General features: G+C 46.0%; 1 protein-coding gene and 1 long non-coding RNA gene across 2 annotated transcripts in view; one reads left to right on the forward strand and one right to left on the reverse strand.

Annotated features, from left to right (window-relative positions):
* Nucleotides 1-14276, forward strand: part of PPP1CB (protein phosphatase 1 catalytic subunit beta) — a 116150-nt gene extending 101874 nt beyond the window's left edge. The window contains exons 6-8 of the mRNA XM_068232752.1: nucleotides 6313-6464; nucleotides 10687-10821; nucleotides 14086-14276. Coding sequence (XP_068088853.1) covers nucleotides 6313-6464; nucleotides 10687-10821; nucleotides 14086-14190 — 392 coding nt within the window. The 3' untranslated portion in view covers nucleotides 14191-14276. The remainder of the gene's footprint in view (nucleotides 1-6312; nucleotides 6465-10686; nucleotides 10822-14085) is intronic.
* Nucleotides 6208-15061, reverse strand: part of LOC137504391 (uncharacterized) — a 40072-nt gene continuing 31218 nt past the window's right edge. Inside the window, exon 2 of the long non-coding RNA XR_011019474.1 lies at nucleotides 6208-6489. This is a non-coding gene — a long non-coding RNA (uncharacterized lncRNA). The remainder of the gene's footprint in view (nucleotides 6490-15061) is intronic.

Consider the following 15061-nt stretch of genomic DNA (forward strand, 5'->3'; position numbering starts at 1 on the left):
TTACAATGGGCAAACACTGACTAAAGCATTTATACATAATTGTAAAAATGAAGCACTATTTTATTACATTATTTTCACTGGAGTTCCTCTTTAACGCTTCAAAAGTAAGAATAGAAATGGCCGGGAACCTTGCAGAGAGTTGGTGCCAGTATGTTCTCGGCATTCATTGGAAGAGATGTAGGTGGAGGTGTCCTGTGCCAGGGTGAAGTCAGGGTTGTGTGTCTCCTCCAGTGTTGATCGGTTTCAGGCAGGATTAGCAAGAGAGGATTGGAGGGTGATTGACCCGGATTCTCCAATCCCAGATCAGCCTCATAAACAGGTATGGATTACAGCAAGTTTCCCTCCTGATGACAGGTGAGCTGACCTTGCGGGACCCACTCAGGTGTGTCACATTATCTGCATCCCCGGCACGCACTTAGGCTACATACACACTTGAGATAAAAGTTTTTGGAAAATGAAAGATCACAGACCAATTTTACCCCCTTCCATGTAGTATGAGAGCCATACCTACAGTCTATTCTATGGAGCGGAACTCCCCATCAGACAGAAATCTTTGCAAGATGCTGCACACAAAGATGCTGTACACATTCAACAGATCTGTTCCTGCAAAAATGCATTCATAGTTTATATCTGCAGATCCTCATACACACCATGTTCAATGGACATTTATCTGCAGCCTATGTTGTGAATTAATAGTCCTGAGAAAGGTCATCTGTGTATCAGGCCAGCTGTTGTACATTTTCCTCTTGATCACTTAATACCTCTAGTACAGGGGTGCCCAATAGGTCGATCGCGATCTACCGGTAGATCGCGACCGCCTATTTGGTAGATCGCGGCCATTCAGCCGCGTCATGTAAAATTTTGCGGCCGGCAGCTGTCAGAATCTGCTGCCAGCCACTGGCCAATCGGAGGAGGCGGAGAGAGGGGCGGTACAGCGGGAGAGGACGCTGCTGCGACGTCATAGCTGGGGGCAGTGCTGGGCAAAAATGCATCAATGCACGCTGCCTGTCGCCCCCTTCGCTCGCCGGACTCCGGAGGCACTCGCAGCGCGGCTGAAGGAGAGGAGACCAGGAGGAGCCCCAGACACCGCCGCTGGAACTGGAGGGAGGTGAGTGGCCCCTACGTCTAACTACACTATACCTGGCTAACTATACTGAAGGTCCCTGCACCTAACTACACTATACCTGGCTAACTATACTGAAGGCACCACACCTAACTCCTCCATACCTGGCTAACTATACTGAAGGTCCCTGCACCTAACTACTCCATACCTGGCTAACTATACTGAAGGTCCCTGCACCTAACTACACTATACCTGGCTAACTGTACTGAAGGCACCACACCTAACTACTCCATACCTGGCTAACTATACTGAAGGTCCCTGCACCTAACTACACTATACCTGGCTAACTATACTGAAGGAATCCACACCTAACTACATTATACCTGGCTAACTGTACTGAAGGTCCCTGCACCTAACTACACTATACCTGGCTAACTATACTGAAGGCACCACACCTAACTCCTCCATACCTGGCTAACTATACTGAAGGTCCCTGCACCTAACTACACTATACCTGGCTAACTGTACTGAAGGCACCACACCTAACTCCTCCATACCTGGCTAACTATACTGAAGGTCCCTGCACCTAACTACATTATACCTGGCTAACTATACTGAAGGTCCCTGCACCTAACTACACTATACCTGGCTAACTGTACTGAAGGCACCACACCTAACTACTTCATACCTGGCTAACTATACTGAAGGAATCCACACCTAACTACACTTTAACACTATCCATCCAAACATCCTGTACGACAACCTAGTGCATCTTGGTGTCGATCATACTCTCTGCGCGTGGATCAAGGACTTCCTCACAAACAGAAAGCAACTTGTTAGGCTTGGCGGCTGTTGCTCCAAGGAAAGAACCACAAATACCGGCGCTCCCCAAGGGTGTGTACTGTCTCCGATCCTGTTTTCTCTATACAAACAGCTGCATCTCAACCATAGACTGTGTCAAGGTCATTAAATTTGCGGCTGACACCACTATCCTTGGCCTCATCAGCAGTGAGGATGAACACGCCTACCGGAGCGAGATCGAGCGCATCTGTAACTGGTGTAAGAGCAACAAGCTTGTCCTAAACGCTGCAAAGTCTGCTGAGATGATCGTGGACTTCAGGAAGCACCCTCCCCCTCTCAATCCAATCCTCATCGAAGGCACTGAAGTTGCAAGAGTATCTAGCATTCGGTTCTTGGGTACAACCATCACCAACGACCTGAGATGGGGAGCAAACACCACCATATGCCAAAAGAAAGCCCAGCAAAGGTTGTTCTTCTTGAGACAACTGAAGAAGTTCGGCATGCCCCAGGAGCTGATGACAAGCTTCTACACGGCCACAATCGAGTCCATCCTCTGCTCCTCTATCATCGTATGGTACGCAGGTGCCACCGCAAGCGACAGGCACAAACTACAAAGGGTGATCAACGCTGCAGAAAGAGTCATTGGGTCACCCCTGCCTCCACTGGACCTCCTCCATGCAACCAGGCTAAGAACCAGGGCAAACAGGATCGTGCAAGACCCTCACCACCCCGGCAGTCGCTTCTTCATCCGCATGCGCTCAGGCCGCCGTTACAGAACTATTCCCACCAAAACCTCCAGGCACAGGAACTCTTTTTTTTCCCCCAAGCAGTGCTCCTTTTAAACTAGTGCCCCTGACGCTGCTTGTCCTCCCAGCAGGGCCCCCTGGTCACCCTGCAGTACTGCCACATAGGTCACCATAGCGCCACGCTGACCTTTAATTTTATTCTTGTCCGTTTTTTATGCACCTGTTTTATGTACCTGTCTTATGCACCTTTCTGTGCACAATGTCAGTCTGTTACACTGTTTGAATTGTCTGTCAATTTTTGCACTATGCCCAATTGCCTGTGTGTACCACAAATAATTCTGAGTGTGGCATCTGCCGCACTTGGCGAAATAAACCTGATTCTGATTCTATACCTGGCTAACTATACTGAAGGCACCCACACCTAACTACACTATACCTGGCTAACTATACTGAAGGCACCTACACCTAACTACACTATACCTGACTAACTATACTGAAGGCACCCACACCTAACTACTCCATACCTGGCTAACTATACTGAAGGCACCCACCTTCAGTAGATCTACTAGAGGTTTTTAGTGTGCACCGGGCCTTTGAGAGGTTGGCAGTAGAGGTGGTCAGTGAGAAGAATACGTTTATTTAATCAGTGTGCATATGCAAGTCATTGATGACATAACAGCATAGCTGTGTAATACTTACATACATCACCCCCCCCCCCCCCCCCTCTCTTTAGGTGTGGTGTATTTCCTTTTAAACAATGCATATTGCCTGGCTGTTCTGCTGACCCTGTATTGCCTGTAATACTATTAGCCATAACCCCTGAACAAGCATGCAGATCAGATGTTTCCGACTGAATTGTGACTGGATTAGCTGCATGTGTGATTCGGACACTACTGATGTCAGAATGTGTAGGATGCCACCCAACTAGTATAGTTTAAAAGTAAATCTGGCAGACTTTCGTGTTAGGTTTTCTTTAATATTTACACACTTCATTATCCTGATCTTATGACTGCATAGTACTGTCAGATTTAAGCCCTGCCCCCCATTACCTTGATGAGATCTGTGTTGCAGCAAGGAATGTACTTACCATCACTGCTACATCCTTATCCTTTTAAACACTGCAGATCATCTGGCATTCATGCTGAGCCTCTACCCCAAATACTTTTAGCCATAGACCCTGAACAATCATGCAGATCCGATGTTTCTGCCTGAAGTCTGACTGGATTAACTGCATGCTTGTTTCAGGTGTGTAACTCAGACACTACTGCAGCCAAAGAGATCAGCAGGATGGCCAGGCAACTTGTATTGCTTAAAAGGAAATAAATGTCAGGCTCCATATCCTCTCACTTCAGATTCCCTTTAAAGCACACCTGAAGTGAGAAAGATATGGAGGCTGCCATATTTATTTCCTTTTACCTCAAGGTGAGAGGGATGTGGAGGCCAACATGTTTGTTTCCGTTATAATAATGCACACTGCTGACCATCCTGCTGATCCTCTGCCTCGAATACTTTAATGTGAACCGGAGATGAAGCACCCTCATGTATTTTAACATATAGATCAGTGCTGACTGCTCAGTCAGGGATTTTATCAGGGCTGATAACAAGCAAGCTGAGCAGAGAAGAATGAAACTGCTGAAAAGAGCAGGGTAGGTGTTTTCTCTATTGTGTATATACTCTCTCTTTCTCTTTCTTTCTCTCTCTCTTTCTCTCTCTCTCTTTCTCTCTCTCTTTCTCTTTCTCTCTCTCTCTCTCTCTCTCTTTCTCTTTCTCTCTCTCTCTCTCTCTCTCTCTCTCTCTCTCTCTCTCTCTCTCTCTCTCTCTCTCTCTCTTTATTTCTCTCGCTCGCTCGCTCTCGCTCTCTTTCGCTCTCGCTCTTTCGCTCTCGCTCTTTCGCTCTCGCTCTCTTTCGCTCTCGCTCTCTTTCGCTCTCGCTCTCTCTTTCGCTCTCGCTCTCTCTCTTTCGCTCTCGCTCTCTCTCTTTCGCTCTCGCTCTCTCTCTTTCGCTCTCGCTCTCTCTCTTTCGCTCTCGCTCTCTCTCTTTCGCTCTCGCTCTCTCTCTTTCGCTCTCGCTCTCTCTCTTTCGCTCTCGCTCTCTCTCTTTCGCTCTCGCTCTCTCTCTTTCGCTCTCGCTCTCTCTCTTTCGCTCTCGCTCTCTCTCTTTCGCTCTCGCTCTCTCTCTTTCGCTCTCGCTCTCTCTCTTTCGCTCTCGCTCTCTCTCTTTCGCTCTCGCTCTCTCTCTTTCGCTCTCGCTCTCTCTCTTTCGCTCTCGCTCTCTCTCTTTCGCTCTCTCGCTCTCTCTCTTTCGCTCTCTCGCTCTCTCTCTTTCGCTCTCGCTCTCTCTCTTTCGCTCTCGCTCTCTCTCTCTTTCGCTCTCGCTCTCTCTCTCTTTCGCTCTCTCTCTTTCGCTCTCGCTCTCTCTCTTTCGCTCTCTCGCTCTCTCTCTCGCTCTCGCTCTCTCTCTCTTTCGCGCTCTCTCTCTCTCTCTCTTTCGCTCTCTCTCTTTCGCTCTCTCTCTCTCTCTCTTTCGCTCTCTCGTTCACTGTAAGTCATAGAACTGAACAAGCATGCAGATCAGATGTCTGAGAAATCTGACTGGATTAACTGGTATTGTTTAATAGGAAATAAATATGGCAGCTTCCATAGGCCTCACACCTTGGGTTCTTTTTAAGCCACACCAGCTGCCTGGCTGTCCTGCTGAGCCTTGTCCTCTAATATATTTAGCCATAGACCCTGAACAAGCATGCAGATCAGATGTCTGAATGGATTAGCTACTTGCTTCAGGTGTGTGATTCACACTACTGCAGCAAAAAAATTAGCGGTACTGCCAGGCAACTGGTATTGTTTAAAGGGGAACTGAAGAGAGGTATATGGAGGCTGCCATGTTTGTTTCCTTTTAAGCAATATCAGTTGCCTGGCAGTCCTGCTGATCCTCTGCCTATAATACTATTAGCCATAGCCCCTGAACAAGCATGCAGCAGATCAGGTGTTTCAGACTTTAAAGGGAAGGTTCAGGGAGGGTGGGTAAAAAATAAAAATCAATTTCCACTTACCTGGGGCTCTTCTGCGCTCCAAGGCCCGGAACTTCTGCGTCCCACGCCGGCGCGCTGACGTCATCAGACGTCCTCCGGGCTCTATTGCGCACGCGCAGTAGTTCTGCGCCTGCGCAGTAGAGCCCGGAGGACGTCCGATGACGTCAGAGTGCCGGCGTGGGACGCAGAAGTTCCGGGCCTTGGAGCGCAGAAGAGCCCGACCTGGCAGCCGGCCTGGCCAGGTCGGGTCGGCCACCGGAGACCACCGGGAGCCTGCGGAGCGGCGGCGAGGGCACCTCCTGCCTGCCACGGGCTGGAGGAAGCCCCAGGTAAGTGGAAATTGATTTTTATTTTTTACCCACCCTCCCTGAACCTTCCCTTTAAAGTCAGATCTGACAAGATTAGCTGCATGCTTGTTTCTGGTGGTGTTCAGATACTACTGCAGAGAAATAGACCAGCAGGGCTGCCAGGCAACTGGTATTGATTAAAAGGAAATAAATATGGCAGCCTCTGTATACCTCTTACTTCAGATCCCCTTTAAAAGGAAATGAGTATCACAACCACCATATTTCCTTTTCATCATGAGGTTTAAGATGGTTTGAAGTGTTGTATCAAATTGTGTTTCCTGCTGCACTCTCTGATTGCTGCCATTTTGTTCCTCCTCTACCTTCAGGGTTACTGTGCGACTTGTTGTGGTCAGATCCTGACAAAGACGTACAAGGCTGGGGTGAGAATGACCGTGGTGTCTCCTTCACTTTCGGTGCAGATGTGGTTAGCAAATTCTTGAATCGACATGACCTGGATCTGATTTGTCGAGCTCATCAGGTAGGTACAAAGCCTTTCTGTGGAACTATAAAGTAAATCTGTTAGGCATAGCATAGAAATAGAATTGTGCTATATTTATACATTGTGTGCCTCCACTCCCTTTCCGTCAGCATTTAAAACTAACTGGGCCCTGTTAACTGGGATGTTCTGCTATAGAAATCTGCACATTGTGGCCTAGCGCTTTTCCAATCCACACTGGCACCTGTAAACAGTGATTTCATATCCTGTCTACCAGAAGAGGCTAGGAGGTGGGGCTTCTACTGATCGGGGAGGGGCATCCAACCTCAGCGCCATAGACTTCCATTGCCCTGTCTCCTGCTAGCATAAACTCTGCCCCTTATCTGCCTTCTGGGTTTTGTGGAGAAAGGAAATGACATCCGTATGGTTTACAAATTCTGGCATGTATTGGAGGGGCTCAAGTCTGCTGAGTCCATAATTTTATTTCTAGCAACAAGAGCCTCTAACAAGTATGTGTATGCAAGTTGGTTTTTCAGATTTATCAGATGGTGAATCTGATAAAAACATCAATTGAAAAAAATTATTAATTTAAATTCTGGATTTAGCTGTTTGTATGCTAAGCCATGGGAGGAATGGTGGGGGAACATTTTTGTTCCCTACTGTAATGGAGTTAGCAGTGACAGATGAGATTTCAAACCAGCCGGGAGAGGTAGTCTTTCGATGTGAGCACATTCCTCAGCTTGGGACGTTTTACTAACACCAAAGGACTACATCTCCCAACATGCATTGTGGCAGTCGGAGCCAAGCTACACCGCTGGGAGCTTGAATCTGTTGCACCAGCGCTTCTACCTGGGGAGAATAGCGGATCCCATATGGATGGGGGGGTGTTAGGGAGCAGCGTAGGTAAGTAATGCTGGTCACCCTCACCAATGGACCACTCTATTACATACCTCCCTTATGGGTAGGTTCATTTTATATATTTTTGATATAGGTACTTTAGTCCCTTTTAAATGTGACATCAGTGACAGTTTTTTATATGGGAGAAAGCAATCACTGTTGTCATGCAGAATGAATGTATCTGTAGAAGACGGAGCGTCACAGGAAGAATTACAGCCCCGATTTTTAGGATCAGCCGAAATATTTCCCTCCGGCGAGATTGAGCGCTGCGGATGGGATGCGCTCAGCAGAAATCCGCTTCTGTTAGCCTAAATACATTATTGATGCGCTGATGAGGAGCTCATTACATCTCTGTGACAGGCTGCAAGAAAGAGGCCGCCAAAAGAGAACCTGTCAGGCAAAAGGAACGGAGCATACGGTGAAAAATCACATCCTTCTGGGAAACTACAAACGGCTCGTTAGTTCCAGTAATATAAGACGCTTAATATGTATGCAAATTATTCAAATTTCTAGAATTGCAAGTGATTATTGGGCCAGGAAGTTCACACTTAGGAAGGATGTGGCTTGGCAGCTGCTCACTGACCACAAAAGGGAGAACCGTCGTTAAAACAAACCTATAACTTTGTTAAAACGAAAAGTTACTTGCCTCGGTAAAGGGAGGCCTCTCAATCTTCCAGAGTTGTCCCACGTCGTCCTCTAGTCTAGACCACCACTTTTCGACGGTAACCTCTGGATTATAGCGCTTACGCTCCTGTCCATGAACAAGCGTGGCTTGCACCTGCGCAGTAGCTCGGAGCTGCTCGTACGTGGTAGAAAAAGTTGAATGGCTTTGTTCTACTGCGCAGGTGCAAGCTGGCCTGCGCAGTGTGGCTACCCTCCTGTCAACCAACTCTTTTTGGGTAGCTTCAGGGGGGACCCAGTGCTGGGAGGGGGAGGGATCCTCTAGATCAGTGCTGTCCAACTTCATTTTCGGCTGGATTGGGAAAGAGCATTAACCATTTCAGCCCATGGGTATTTTTCACCTTATGGACGAGAGGAATTTTCACCTGTCAGCGCTTCTCCCTTTCATTCCGCAATAACTTTATTACTACTTAGGGCTCTTTCACATCAGAGCTGGTGTTGGAGAACGCTCAACGCATACGTTTTGTTGTATGCGTTTTGATATGCGTTGCACTGCCGCGAGTGTGCGCTTTTTTAATGCGTTTTCAATGCGTTACAGCACATATGGAAAACGCAGGTAATTTTTTTTCTTTTTTAGTTTTCAACTTTCAACTACGCTCCTCTGTTGCATTCTGGGATTTTATGCCTGCGTTGAAAACGTTTTTAAAACGCGCATAGTTTGCACTTTGACTAACACTGTAACGCTAGCGTCGGACGACAAACCGCTCCCGGGTGCGTCGCAACGCACAAACGCAGCGTTATATGTGAAAGCTAAAATGAAAGTCTATGGACTTTCATTTCACCTTGGGTAACGCAAACTTTAGCCGTTGCGTTAAAACGTTCAAAATCTGCGCAGATGTGAAAGAGCCCTCATCACCGTGAAATGATTTATACCTTGTTTCTTCCGCCACCAATTAGGCTTTCTTTTGGTGGTAAATTATGCTAAGAATTATTTTATTCAAAATGCATTATAATGGAATAATATGAAAAAAATGCATTATTTTTCAGTTTTTAGGCATTACAGTTTTAAAATAATTCATGCTACCATAATTAAAATTCACACGTTTTATTTGGCCATTTGTCCCGGTTATTGCAAAGTAAAATTATACCCCTAGTGTAATGTATGGTGACAATATTTTATTTGGAAATAAAGGTGCATTTTTTTCAGTTTTACAATAATCACTAATTTTTAGCCCATCATTTATTATATTCCCTCTTGACATAGATAATACATTTTTATTCCCCAAAGTCAATATATGTATTTTACTTTTTGGCCACAAGATGTTCATACTGAGCAAAAATCCCATTAGCGTACAATGTACGCTAATTGGGATACAATGTATCACTACATTGTAACTAGGGGAAGTGACGTAGGCTTCCATTGGAAGCCTCCGATCACAGCGGCGGCGAGTAGATTAACTATGGAAATATTATTTCTATTCATAAAATTAACGATTGGGCGGCGGAAACCAACGGAAATCACGGCTGTATGTAAAGAATAAACACTGTTTTTGAACAAAAACAGTGTTTATTCTGAGGACATGCTCGGACTGGCACAGGGGACTTCTGTCCCCTGCAGCCATTCCCCCTCCCTCCCCCCCCCCCCCCCCTGCTAGCGGCAACAGCGCGATCGATCGCGGGCGCCTGCCTGCAGACCTCCCAAACTGCAGGGACATGACTGGCGCGTCCCTGTGGCTCTAGCTGCTGCCGCTGCGGACGTGAAGCTCACGGTCGCGCGGCTGAAATGGTTAATGTCTTGGATTTTGGGGTGGAGCCAAGCCCGAACAAGAAGTGGGTTTGCAGAGGAGGGGAACTGATAGAAAAAACAGTCCGGGTAAGTGAGCGCGGCCCCGCCTGTTAGACAGCACAGCTCTAGATTATCCAGAGGCTTCCCTCTGCTAAGATAAGTATCTAACTTTTCCTGGTATTCCAGCCACAGGTATTCTTGCTCAGGTGATGCTGCCTTATCAGTTCTTTGCAACTTATTCTCTGCAGTCGTGACAAATCAACCCAAACCTTCCAATCTCCATGACACCTTTGTATAGTAGGTGAAAAAAACGAATACTGCAATGAATGAAAAGAGATTGCATTATTGTGAATGCAGTTCAAACCTGTCAGGACTATGAATAAAAAGAATCAGTGGGGACAGCTGGGCCTGATGAGAAGCACACTATGTATGTAACCGTGGTAAACTTTAGGCTAACTCCTGGAACTCCATTTTCTGGTTGCTAAGTGGGTGTGCAGAAGGTCAGGGAGCTGGATGGGTGTGTAGAGGCAGGTGAGTGTGCTGGCTATGGAGAGGTAGGTCAGGGTGGATGTCGGCCTGCAGGTCATCATATTTACTGCTGGTAGATGAGAAAAGAACTAGACAACACCAACTTGTGATACCATGTGATTGCAGTTGGAAACAATGTAACAAGGTTCACAGACTTGTAACTGTCAGGGCCATGGCATCATGCTGTGAGAGGGGTTTCACCACAATATCAGCCATACACATCTCTCAGATCTGAGAACCGGTAAAGATTTCTTATGGAAAAGGGGGCATCTGCTACTGATTGGGATGAAGTTCTGAATCCTGGGCTAAACTTTTTTTTTTTTATGTAAAGTGAATACTTAGCGAATTCAGCAGCTTTGTGTTCTGTGATGTGTGGCCTTTATATTCTGCCCGAAATATCCGCTGATATATCCTTTCCATTCGGCTCGGCAGGTTGTAGAAGATGGTTACGAGTTTTTTGCCAAGCGGCAGCTGGTCACCCTGTTCTCTGCCCCAAACTACTGCGGGGAGTTCGACAACGCCGGCGGCATGATGAGCGTGGATGAAACCTTGATGTGCTCCTTCCAGGTAATTCCGGAACTGCTGTTTAGTTTTTGCTTTAAAGCCCCAATTCAGCCTCCTTGGCTTTTCATTGCATATGGTAGTACAGCAAGCAGGGCCGGTTCTAGGCTTTTGTGGCCTGAGGCAAACTTGTGAGGATGCGAGGGAGCATATGCAGCAACTTGACACATGACTTGCTGCAGCTCAACACAATAACGCTGGCTGCTGCAAGTCTGTGACAAACTGCTCATGCTCAGCCAGTGGGCCATCCTCCATTCCTCCTCAGTCAGGACAGCAGTGCCCCCTCCTCCCTTCTAGCGTGCAAGCCTCCTTACTCACTGTCAGACTTCTCACACAGCACAACAAGCTGCTTTTCCCTCTGACTACATGCTGTAAGTGTTACAAACATGCCACCCCTGTAATCTCTGTGCCTGAGGCAAGTGTTTCACCTTGCTTCATGAGGACCGGCTCTGACAGCAAGTTTGTTTTAAAAAGCAACGATATTAACTCTTTATCGTAAGCACAAAAGCTCAGGGGTGTCTCATCTTGAAATACTTGCAATGCCTTCTGTGTTAGGATGCCAGGATTGTACTCTGCATACATTTTTCAGTAGAGATTTGTTTTGACATCATAAAGTAATGGTTTTGGGTCTCTGACTCAAATGGGTAGTACTGCTACCTTGCAAAGCCTGTAATCCAGTGTATTTGGAATGATTTGCATAAATCGCTGACTCTCCTGAAGCAATGCATCATGGGAGTTTTTGTAGACTGTAAACACAATAATCCCGATTACTGGATACTAGGCGATATGTGCCCATTAAAGGGATACTGTAGGGGGGTCGGAGGAAAATGAGTTGAACTTACCTGGGGCTTCTAATGGTCCCCTGCAGACATCCTGTGCCCACGCAGCCACTTGACGATGCTTCGGCCGTGCCTCCGGTTCACTTCTAGAATTTCAGACTTTAAAGTCTGAAAACTGCTGCACCTACGTTGCCATGTCCTTGATCCCGCTGATGTCACCAGGAGCCTACTGTGCATACACAGACCATACTGGGCCTGCGCAGTACACTCCTGGCGACATCAGCAGGAGCGAGGACACGGCAACGCAGGCGCATTGGTTTTCAGACTTTAAAGTCTGAAATTCCAGAAGTGAACCGGAGGTGGTCCGAAGCATTGTTGAGTGGCTGCGGGGGGCACAGGATGTCTGCGGGGGACCATTAGAAGCCTCGGGTAAGTTCAACTCATTTTCCCCTGACCCCCCCCCTACAGTATCCCTTTAAGGGTGATGCATATTGCACCAAGCAAATAAGTGAGGAGCGGAGTTGTAAAAGGCGCGAGTGGTATTTGGGGAGGGTGCGAAGGTTTGCAGTGAAAATAATTGCACACCACATTTATTTTTTTTGTATTCTGATAGCAAGTGGGGTAACAAAGAGGCAGTATGTAATAATGGTGCACTTTGAAAGGAGAGGAGGCGGCACTAAGATGTGGGAGGCGGAGCATAATGTCTCGTGTAATGCAGAAGGCATGACAGGCCACTAAGCTTGGCAGCCTAAGAGGGGTGGGGGTTTAGGTTAAACCTAGTCAAGGGGGCATGGTAAAGTCAGGAGTAGAAACCTAAAAAGGAACCCAAGGTGAGACCTATCGAGGCTGCCATATTTATTTCCTTTTAAACCATGCACATTGCCTGGCAGTCCTGCTGATCCTCTGCCTCTAATATTTTCAGCTATAGACCCTGAACAAGCATGCAGATCAGATATCTGTCAAAAATCTTATAAGTTTTGATATATGCTTGTTTCAGGTGTTTTATTCAGTCTACTGATGCCAGAATTAACAGGACTGCCAGGCAACTGGTATTACTTAAAAGGATATGAATATAGCCGCCTAAGAGAGACTAGATTAGGTAATCAGTGACATGTTTTGTTTTTTTTTCCTGGATGCTCTGGTATCCTCCTACAGCCCCAAAACATAGTTACACTGAATTAGTCCTATACTACAGGTATTAGATTGTGAGCTCCTCTGCGGACACTGTAAAGTGCTGCAGAAGATGTCGGTGCCATATACATCAGGGCTGTGGAGTCAGAGCAATTTTGGGTACCTGGAGTTGGTGGTTTCAATAAACTGAGAAGTTGGAGTCTGATTTGTGTACCAAATTCATAGCCTTTGTAAAAATTAGACTAAAGGTGGCCACACACCATACAATTTTTAAAATATTTGTTCAATTTAAAAATTGCAATCAATTTTTCTGACTGATTGTAACATTTAAAAAATCTGACCAATGTACTACACACCTATGTTCAATTTTTCCCCAATTATGATAAAAATGATTGGAAACTCTGAGAAAATGACTAAGATGTGTGTATTAATAAATTGACAATCTAACACACACCATACAATCTTTAAAAAGATTGAAGAAAAATATCTGGCATTCCAGATCGATAAAAATCGAAGAAACAGGAAATCCGATCGGATTTTTCAGTCGAATGAAAAAAGCTTTTGATTCTTTCGTGAGATCCAATCGTTTAATCGAATTGCTGTAGAATCTGATCATTTTATTGTATCGTGTGTGTGGCCACCTTAAGGAGTCTGAGTCGAGGAGTCGGAGCAATTTTGGGTACCTGGAGATGGTGGTTTCATAAACTGAGTCAGATGACTTTTGTACCAACTCCATAGCCCTGATGTAAATACAGAATATTGATGTGGCGGAACATTGCACTATGACTGTGGTAGGATTAGATTGTTAGTGACATCACTATGTACCCTGTAAAGTGCTGCAGAAGATGTCACCACTAGATAAGTGTTTAGGGTCTGTCTGTATTCAACATGAGTTGATGCCATCATGTGCAACAATAAGCATCACTCAATGCAGGAGCCATGCTTTTGCCCTAGGTATAGTAGACACAGAAGGGTGGGGAATGCATAGATGGCATGATGGGGAGGAGTGGTTAAAAAAAAAAAGGTACCTTGGGGAGGAACGCTGCAAAATATGGTCCCCACAAATATGGTGGAGACATTCGAGTGATGCCACTCCCTTTTGTCTCCCTCATAATTAGTCTGTCTATGCTTGGCCCTCTGTGTCAGCCACGTTTACAGGCGCTAAACACCTACTGAATTACATGAGGTATTATAATACTGTGTCCCCTGCCAACACCATAAGCACTACTTCTCAAAAACTGCAGAATTATGTGGTGTGGTGGACGTTTGCTTTTCCTCTTATCACCATCTTGACTTTTTTCAAACTTAACCTTCATGGCATTTTTGTTTTACGGATTCCTCTATTCTCTCCATGTTTTAGATTCTGAAACCATCAGAAAAGAAAGCGAAGTACCAGTACGGCGGTCTGAACTCCGGCCGCCCGGTGACGCCTCCGCGGACGGCGAACCCTCCGAAGAAGAGGTGAAGAGCATATCCTGCAGACACGAAAAACACCTGATCCCCATCAACAGAAGACTCCACCTTATATAATAAATGTGCACTGTAACATCACCCAGCCATTCTGACCCTCCTTAAAATGTCACCACGCCTTTTTACCTTTCACGAGATGGGTAAAAGATTCCGGAAAGAGTACTATAAATGTCTGACTCCGCTTCACTCCTCAATACGAGTATAGTATGCACAGCTACGATCGCCCCCCTCCCCCTACAACGGCCTTGCAGCGCCCATTTTCATATTAAAGCAAGTCCCCAAAGGCACCTGCAAGCCCGTTCCTAAATTTCCGGCTAGGGTCGAAAGCGGTGTCCATTTTCTATATATTGCCCCGCTGCGACGTAAGTCTCATGTTAACACTTTCTGTTCCGGCTCAATTTCAAAGTCGTGAAACTCATCAGCGCAGCAACCTGTCACACAATTAGGCACTAGGGGGGCGTGGCTTCCATCCGCTCTGGCATTTAAGGGGTTAGTCTTTACCAATGTCTCTAAAGCTTTACTGCTTTTATATAATTTTTTTTTTTTTTTTAATAGCGTGTTAGTTGTAACTTTTTGACTTTCCCCTTTAAAAACAACAAAATTATATATATCACCCATTGTGTGCTCTGTGGTATTCCGCATTTCCACACTTTTTAGCTCTTTCTTTTTGTTTTGTTTTTTTTTCCTGTCTCCCTTAGACAAAACGACCACTTGTTTGGGGATTCTAATTGGTTTTCACATTTTAGAGATTGCTCTTCTTGGTATTTCTGGTTTGTGTACAGCCTGCTTACCAACACGTTGTCAGGAGAATGAATTAACAATCGCATCGTATTTTCTCTTACCGTCACATCACGTTATTTTTGCTC

Source organism: Hyperolius riggenbachi, chromosome 4 (assembly GCF_040937935.1).
Source record: "Hyperolius riggenbachi isolate aHypRig1 chromosome 4, aHypRig1.pri, whole genome shotgun sequence".
Lineage (NCBI taxonomy): Eukaryota > Metazoa > Chordata > Amphibia > Anura > Hyperoliidae > Hyperolius > Hyperolius riggenbachi.